The 9,518-nt window shown below is 41.5% G+C and overlaps 1 protein-coding gene across 2 annotated transcripts in view; it reads right to left on the minus strand.

Annotated features, from left to right (window-relative positions):
- The window catches only part of LOC124181285 (protein kinase C-binding protein NELL1-like), a 79,911-nt gene extending 70,649 nt beyond the window's left edge, over positions 1-9,262 (minus strand). Inside the window, exons 1-2 of one of the 2 annotated variants that reach the window (XM_046567683.1) lie at positions 9,133-9,262; positions 5,432-6,925 (exon numbers count right to left, since the gene is read on the minus strand). In XM_046567683.1, the coding sequence (XP_046423639.1) occupies positions 5,432-5,720 (289 nt within the window). In that variant the 5' untranslated portion in view covers positions 5,721-6,925; positions 9,133-9,262. Of the gene's footprint in view, positions 1-5,431; positions 7,004-9,132 lie in introns of both variants that reach the window. The other variant, XM_046567684.1, reaches the window with a different exon arrangement.
- Between the last annotated feature and the right edge of the window lie 256 nt (positions 9,263-9,518).

The raw sequence follows: 9,518 nt of genomic DNA on the forward strand, positions 1-9,518 counted from the left end.
ACTTCTATATCCTCGATTATTGCGCACCTTTGCAAGACCACCAACGATCATCACGAGCGACAGCAGCTGCACACACGGCGTTTGCGCAGTGTGTCGAATTGCATTGTACCTACTGTGTAATAATACGTATGCAAGGTCGCCGATGCATCGAGCCAGAGTGATAGAAGGTGGTCGTCTTACACGGTGGAGCTATGGTGGGTAGAGGCAAGGAGAAGCATCTCATATGGGTTTCCAACTGAAAAAGTTTCCATCAAAAAGCGACGGATAGTCGTTGAGCAAGTCACCAGAATGGAGCTAATAAGCAATCAGGGTTAAATCTGAACTTGGCGGTTGTAACGGACGAAGTATGCGAAACTTTTGCTTAACAGCAATGCCATCTTAATTGTTCTCTGTTTCATGGACACTTTTGTACACGTGGAGATAGTCCTCGATGCAAACCAAGCGTCGCGTCAGCAACGTGGTGTCGGTCTACCACCACCGCGAACAAAGTTCACCCTCGGTAAGCAAGCGACAAGAGTCTGCTCCCCCGCTTGCATAATGCAGCCCGGGCTAGTCGGTCGCCTCCTTCTACCTCCAACCTCCTACCTTCTACCTCCTCATCCACCCTCTTCCCCAATACTTTGCGCCCATTAGCTTCATACCGTAACGTTGTTGTCGTCGTACAGTCTGCAGGTATAATAGCACAGACACACGCAAACACGCGCACACGATGTACCTGATGCTTGTGTATGCGACTTTATTGCATACTGAACATGGCTGGTCTGTGTTTGTGTAACGTGATGCAAGGGTGCAGGCTGTATCTATTTTACACGGTCATCGGGGCGGTAACCGTACACATAATATCGCGCTGAATGCTTTTTTCACCCTCCCTCCCTCCCTCCCTCTCGCTCTCTCTCTCCCTTTCTCTCTTTCTCTGCAGTATGCAGCCTGCAGGGGACATTAGACAGCATCTTCTTCTCATGCCGCACATGTGTTACATCATTTATAGGTACTGTACCGTTCCGTTCTTTCTCTTTCGTCTTAATTTAATTCTTATATCTTGTAATAATGACAATCCGACGATACTGCGGATTTGGGCTATACGTATATACGTATATTAGACCTGTCCTTAAGAAGAGTTGATGTCGAATTTTGATGTTCGCATCCCTCAAATTTGTTCGAAATAATTGAAAAAAAATGTTACATTTTTGTTCTCTCCATATTTACCCACCCCTAGAAAGCTTTACTTTTTCTCATAAAAAAAGCATTGATTTTTCGAGGTTTTTGTTCAAAAGTGCGTAACAGGTACAAAAAAAATCGTTCGAATTTTTCTAAAAGAGCAAATCGAAGACCAATTTGTCTCTTTTAAAATGTCACTTGGCAAATTTGGCTATCTCTATTTTTGACTCCGCCATCCAACCTTTGGTGGGGCAAGGAATTTCGACTGGTAAATCCAAGCTTTTGAGCTGTCAAGGAACTTAATGGGATTGCTCTTAAAGAAAAAGGAAATTCTTCGCTGAAAATAATAAATAGAAATTCAAAAATTTCTATCGCCTCATCTTCGTCTTACAAGAGGTTTGCATTATTAAGCTTCGTTGAGATTGCCCAAAAGTTTAGCTTCACATGTCAAAATGTCTTGCGAAATTTTATTTAAAATTATATCGAACTAATTTGAGGGGTTCGACCATCGAAGTTCGATTTCACTCTTCTTAAGGATACGTCTGATATAGCAAAGTCGATTTTACGACGGAGGTTGTATAACTTACAAGTTATTTATCACGCTGCATACTGATCATGTTAAAGGGAAGAAGCATTTGTATGAGATATTGCAGGCTAAGTTTGTCTGCATGTGAACGTTTCGACTACGAAATTTGTTGACAGCGTGGAATAATTACATGCCACAGTAAGAAAATACTGAAGGTATTGGTTAGGTTTCTTATACAGGTATGCGTGTGACACTAAATCGATACAGTTCGGTTTGATATCGAGAACAGTTTATGCTACATCATAGGAATATATAATGGATTATTATATTGACAATGAGAACACGTACGTTCCGGCAAGGGAAATATATCGTCAAATATATTATAATCGCTTATTATATAATATATAATTATTATAAACTAAGTACGCATATTTTAATAATTGGGGTAAACGGAAATCGGATCTCGAAAGCGATTGTATAATTATATATAGAGCGGGGGAAATTCAATAAAGAAGAAAAAGAAATACTCAGACGTGTTGCGTCATTAATGAAATTGGTATTATCAAAAGGTAATTGAAAAAAAGAAAAGAAAATTAACGGAAGAAGCGATGTAATAATATCGCTGATCGTGCCTCGTGTCATTCGTGAGGCAGGTCACATATCGGAAACCCGTCCCTCGTTAATTGTCGCTTTTAATTAGGTAGGTATCTACCTACATAACATTATACGTACATACAGTTCTACACGTATTACATCTTCGTCTCGCGATATATATATATATATAGTTATACAGATTTCGTATTACATGTAGAAAAAGAGAATATCCGGTAAATTGAATAACGCGCCACATACCTACGTAAGAGTTGGTTAAAGAAAAAAAGATAATAAATGAACATTCATCCTCATTCATTGGTTCCATCATTCATGCAGCTTCGGGTTTAGAATTCAGTTTTTGGAAAGGTGTGAAGGTGATCTATGTACGATGTACGGTCTGCGCGATATAGCCTTGAACTTCTTGAAGATCAGTGTGTAGTTGAGAATTATTTGAAAAGGTTGATGGTTATCCGCTGTCACCGACTCGTAAACGCGTGTATGGGTAAATGACAAAGTGTGAAAAGGTTGCGGCGACGGCTACGTTGATGCCTCTTAAACGATGCAGATAGGAAAACGAGTGGAATGAAGCGTCGATCGGCCGCGAGCACATGGCAAGAGCCGTGAGCCGGCAACGACGGCGGCATCAGCATAGCAGAAGAGAAGAGTGAGCGAGAGAGATAAAGATGGAAAAGGAGGAGAGAGGGGGGGAGAGAGAGAGAGAGAGAGAGAGAGAAGAGGTGGCATAGTCACTGCCCGTGACACCAGCTGTCAGGCTGATGCCTCTGCCACCTTAAATATAGATTGCTGTACTCTTAACCAACCATCCAACCATCTACCCATCCATTCGTGAGTAATTCACAAATCATCCACCTTTTGGGCATATTTATATCCATGCATTTATTTCAGCAAGCTTAAGACAAAGAGGAACAAGTTTGGAAGTAGGTAAAAATTGATGCAGTATTATTGAGTAGTCAAGTCACCAGTCAAGGCCTTCACCGTATTACCAGACACAAACCGTATTGTACATTTTCGGAAAACTGCGGTCATACACGACAACGGAGACCAGAAGATCTCAAACCAGTTTCCTGACTGACGTCGCTATAAAATTTTTCAAATAATTGTAACAGTGAAAGAGAAAGTTAACGTTTGATCTCTTGTCGTCATCAGCATCGTAATCGTGATATCAGCAATCCTGCACATGTACGGATACGTGGCGAAGGGAAAGAAGAGAAGAAGGAAAAAAGTGGCACAATCGAAGTAGAGAATACCAGACCACACAACCCTCTATAATGACAAACACCACAGAGGGATACAAATCAAACAACAAACAAAAGATAAAGACGAAATAAGGAAATGGAAAAAAATGTATGCCGTGCGTAGTCCGTGTACGTGACAGTTGGCAAAGATTGGAACCTTGCCCAAATTTCATATAAACGCATCACTGCTGTGCAAGTTTTCTTTCAAATGTTTCTATATAGCGGTACCATCGCCAAAATCCTGAAATTTCGGCAGGCTAGCTCCGTAGAAAAAGGGGGTGAAATGAGGAAGGGGGGAGAGGGGAGGAGAAAGGGGATCAGAAAGCACGGGGAGAAAAATGGGAGGAGGGTAGTAGCAGCGTGGGAATTGAACAAGGTGTTTTACCGTGTACAGCACACACGCATAGATACGCGGTGCTGTAAGGTTATGGTGTATAATGCTCGTGGAGAGAGGAGAGAGGAGAGAGTGCCGGTGCGTGGAGGGCGCGTGTGTTGCGCTTGGTACGAAATAACATCGTGATGGAACACCGGCACCGCACCGCATTGTGATGATGTGCCGCAGGGGTGAGTGAGTATAACGCCATGAGCGCACATGCCGTCCCTGGTCCGAAGCCCCGAAAAACCCCCGTACGAGTAATTCTTACCCACAGCGTCGTACCCCTGACACCGTGTCTACACGGCGAAGCGAAGCACGTCGCAGGCCAATATCTTACGGTCTAGGTAAGCACGTTTGTTACTCCTGTGTGGCGCACAGCACTGGTCTTACGGGTAAGAAAGAGAGCAAGGTTAGAATTACAACGGGAAACAAGAAGAAGAAGAAAGTGGAATGATCACAAAAACCAAACATCTACTATACCGTCTCTACTGGCCGAATGGGGCACAGGACTAACGCGTCCATACGACAACGACGTTGTTGGGTCGATTTGAATTGCATAATTCAATAGTCTAGCCTTTATAGTTTCTAGCGGTAAGTAACAAGATGAGAGGTTTGATTTCAGGTACAAATTCTTTGAACAACCGTTCACCATCTTCACCTTTACTTTGTCTTTTACATGAAACGTTTTTCTTTTCTTTTCAGACCTTGGTGTAAGAGGACTATCGATAGTTCCAGTAGAAAACCACACGACGATGAGTATATTCCGTGGTTATTTCTCACCAGCATTTGGCGGTTTCGATATTAATTTTTCAACGTTTGGGAAGAAATGATGACGTTCAATTATATGACCAGTTCGTTGTTATTACGAGTATCTGGTGCAATAGGAGAACCAGGAAACTAATAGGAGGGATTGATCGACTTCAAGAAGAAGACCAACCTGAAAGCACACGCTAAAAAGGTTGCAGAAAATATCAAGCATACAAGAAAAGTGTACCTATAAGTCATAAGTCAGGTATGTTTTCCATGGTTCGATTAGAAACGCCATATCATTGATTCGTCGCGGATTTCGAAATCGGACATCATAGGGCGTAATGCACCACAAAATCTGCAGCTATAGGCAGCTCGAAGGTCGCAAGATGAGTTTTAGAATCGGTACTATTCCCCTGTTCAAATATGTATACAGTACCTAAAGAAACAAGTCTACACATTGTGATACGTGTACTTTGTGGTAGCATTAGAAGGTTAACAACGTATTGGATTAATTAAAGAATCGGATCATCCGCATCGTTCGAATACCAGTTATGCTTCGTACTCTCACTGCGCGATCGGTACCCGGAAGATCATACATAGTACATAAGTATAAAGACAGAAGTGTGGTTAATTCGATCATAAAGAAAGCGTCACAGACGAGAATCTGTAATAGCGATAACGATCCTGGCATAAAGGAACCTGAATATTCCATAGACGCAGGTAGACGACGAGAGGAGAAAATAAAGACTAGGGTATGACTGAAAATCCTACCTGAATGTGTAACGAGTGCCAAGGAAAGAGCGACGACAGCGACGACGATAAAGGCTTTGTCGACCTTAGTGTAAGACAGTCGACGATGACTAGAGTCTCTTCTTCTCCGCCAACTGTTTTGGCCACGTCCGGTGAACCGCAGTGATGCAGATGAGTGGGGAGGGGTGCTCCTCGGGGATGACGACGACGCCGTGTCCTCGGCAGGGCGTTGCGGGGACTGCAATCGCGGAGGATCGCGTTCTTCGAGGAGGAGGAAGCGGGTTCGGGCCCGGTCATGGGGCCCGTTCATGGCCTGGGTATCGGCCAGCGTGGGCTGCTCCTCAGGTCAGCGTCTCCTCAGATCAACAGGACCTATTCCCTCGACTGTTCCTGCCTGCAGCTGCTGGACCGACGGCGACCACCGCGGCAGCATCACACTGGAATAGTCTTATATTATCTTCCTTCCTTCCTCCTTTTCTTCTTCCTGCCTATCCTTCCACTTCCTCTTTTCCTCCGAAGCTTCTCTCTTCGATGTTCCGGGTTATTACAGGTTCGGGGGATGAAGATGGAGAATTGACTATTCCACCAAGTCGGTTGTGTTATTCCAGTATTTAGCAACGTCGTTCACTCATCTTTTTCTATTCTTCTCGATATTACTGATATTACTGTTATCGTATCTTCTTACTCCTCTACGCGGACAAGCTTTCCTCTTATCAGGAAATTTTGATATCCCGTTTCGCGGGAGTGTACGAAGATTAGTTCTTTTCTTCTTCACCGTTTTTGCACACCTTTTTTCGTTTTCGATTACTACGCACAACACTTTAGCCTCGGATCTCTCCTCTCTGTCTATCTCTCTCGGATTATATACCACGGGGGGGGAAAGAAGAGACTCTGGTACTTTTTGGTGATCACACTGTTGAATAACCTTGATTGAAACACCACAGCGTCCAATGGTCTATTATAAACGTTCTATATACTCGTCTGTGTGTGTTGAGGAGAGGAGAAACTGACACAATTTATTTTTATACTTTTATACGCACCACCTGCACAGTTCCCGAATCACGCTATTCGTATATTGTATAAACACGTACACACGTACGTACAATGTATATACGTAATACACGCATGTAAATTTTGGCAGTAAAGCTATTGCATCTTGATTCGATCGTACGCATATGGGTTTATAATATCCCTCACCTGCAACAGTCACTGCACTTTAGTCTACGAATGTAGAATGATTTACACCGTCGATGTGGTAAATTTTTACGCGCGTACTTTTATATATTTTATGTATATGTAACGTTTATCGTTTATAGCATGGATCGTCAAATTTACTTATACCGAAGACTGACATTATTTACTTTACACTTTCGTGTCGGTATCGATTTTTCCTCTTTTTCTTCTTTTTCACATCGACGACGATTAGCACCGTCTAATCGTATTAAAAATTTATAATATTCATCTATAGAATTGTTTCAGTGTTAATCCTGATCTCCCCAACTCTCGTTCCCACATCTGTTTGCTCATATTACGGTATTTTTATTATTATACATTATAACAACACACCGGCGTCTCATGAATGAGGAATAATTTCTGAAGAACGAATTAATGAACTATGAATAACAATGTTGAAAAAGAAAAAATAAAAAAAAAACAAAAAACACGCACACACACGCACGATACCCGAAAATCTGCACCTAAAATTACATTTCTCGCTTCTTCTCTTTTCTACCTCTCTCTCTCTCCCTCTCTCTCACTCTGGCTCTTGCTCTCTATCTCTCTGTCTCTCTTTCTCTCTCTGTTTTTCGTTATCGAATACTAGATTTTTATCACTTGCAAGCATTACTCTCTTTATTTCTTTAATTTATATGCCCTGATTTCGTGCTTCTTCTTTTCCCTCTTCAGTTCGGAAGACGACACACCGCGTATATAATATACAGAATAATGCGTTACTCACTGATATTATACAATACAAAAATTAGACATCAACAAACGATCAGAAGTCCGTTAATGGACTTTTTGAGAGAAAAGTCAAAAGAAAGAAGAGAAGCTAATTTCCACCCCACCCCGTCCCACCCCAACCCCCGCAACCCCTTCTTAAATTTACGCGTTCATCGTTGTATTGTAATTTTTTTCAAATCTTTTGCCCTTTAAGTTTCATGACGTCGATTGTCGTACCGAATGGATTCCATATTAATGCCCGGATTTATCAAACAATTTTCAGTCTCTCTCTTTCTCTTCTTCTCTTTTCCTCTTCAAATCACTGAGAAGAAGAAAAAAAAAAAAAACAAGAAGAGAAAGAAAAAGAAACAAATGCACTTATTCTGCACACACTCTGTTTTTTCTCCCGTCTTTTTCAAATTCACTGCGTTTCATCACGATTGTTAATATTATTTTTATTACTATTATACCGTATTGTTCCTCCTAGCGTGTGGATGATTGATGTTACGAGGGGGGAAAAACGAGATTTTTCAAACACGAGTACTTATTGCAAGATAACAAGATGCAGAAAAAGAGAGGAAGAGAGAGAGAGAGAGAGAGAGAGAGAGAGAGAGAGAGAACGAGATTTCGGAGAAATATGAACATAAAATACGCGAATCAAGTAAAAGAAAACTAATCGATGAAGCACACACGATATGCAGTGTGTAATCTCTGCAGACGAGGAAACGACGGCAAGCAATATAAATTATTGTGATGATTATTATGACAATTTTATTATTACAACGTTACACACGCAGGATATAATTAAATGTCTCAAGTTCATGTAAACCTAAACACACATCGTTTCGTTAAATATTTCACGAATTCACGATTTATGATTTATTATATGTATAATGATAATAATAATATTATTAATAATCATAATAACATTTAAAATACGATGAACAGATGAATTAATTAAGCGATCGATTCGATTCAAATCATTCAAATATATTTGTAATGAAAAATTGATTATACTTTCTTCAAATATATATATGTATTAATACGATAATATAGTAATGATAATAACATGAATAAACAATAACGATATTCAACCGCGTTTAGTTTATACCTTTTTTTTTTTTTTGTTTTTATCCAATTCTCTTCTTTTTCATTCGACGTGTATATATATTTGTATAATAACAGCGATTGTTAATATTATTATTGGTTTATTTTACTCGTTTTTTTTTTTTTAGCTTTTTTTCTTCATCAACTATACGTGTATCAATATCGATATCCGTTCTTGTATCGTTATAACAATTGTTATCGTTGTTGTTTAAAAAAAAAAAAGGCGTTGTAACTTATACGTCGTTTATTTCGTTCAGTTTTACAAGCAAATTATTATTCAAGCGAATAACGATGGTTAATATATTTAGTTTTTTTTTTTGTTTGTATCATAAAATTTATTAATCGCTGTATTCGTCGTTGCTTACTGCACGCAATAAACCGACGTTACGTATATTTTTAAGGGATGAATCGAGATCTACCGCCCCCGTGTGGCAATGTCATCGTACGAAACAATAATCGACATCCATGTTTAAACGAAAGTATAATTAACGATGGTATAGAAATTTAGCAAAAGGATTGTCTCGTTTGTCGAGGGGATGAGGGGTGGGCGGGGGTCGGGGGTCGGAGGTTGGGGTGGTCGTCGGTGGTGGTGGTGGTGGTGGTGGTGATGAAACGTTCCTGAACAATACGCAGATGTATATTCGATATCAGTGATATTCAATGTTAATTAATACCCGGCGACGGAACGGCAGCAGCGGCTGCGTTAGCGGCTGCGGCGGCTGCGACGACGGCGACGGCGACGGCGACGGCGACGACGACGACGACGACGAACGAGCAGCCCGTAACTTGCATGGGCTGTTTGTTAGGGAGCTCATCGGAGACTGGCTCTCCTCGCAACTCCGAACCGAGGTTCTGCTGCTGCTGCTGCTAGCGGCCAGGTTCGCCGGAACGGCGGCCGGCCAAACTCGTCGTCGTCGTCGTCGACGTCGTGCCTGCGTGAGTGCGTGCGGCGTGCGTGCGTGCGGGCGTGCGTGCGTGCGTGCGGTCGCTTTTACGTAAATCGTCGCGTGTGCGCATTCGCTTCGACTGTGTCTGTGCGCGTGTGAAACACCACGCCTCC

The sequence above is a fragment of the Neodiprion fabricii genome, chromosome 4 (assembly GCF_021155785.1).
Source record: "Neodiprion fabricii isolate iyNeoFabr1 chromosome 4, iyNeoFabr1.1, whole genome shotgun sequence".
Taxonomy (NCBI): Eukaryota; Metazoa; Arthropoda; class Insecta; order Hymenoptera; family Diprionidae; genus Neodiprion; species Neodiprion fabricii.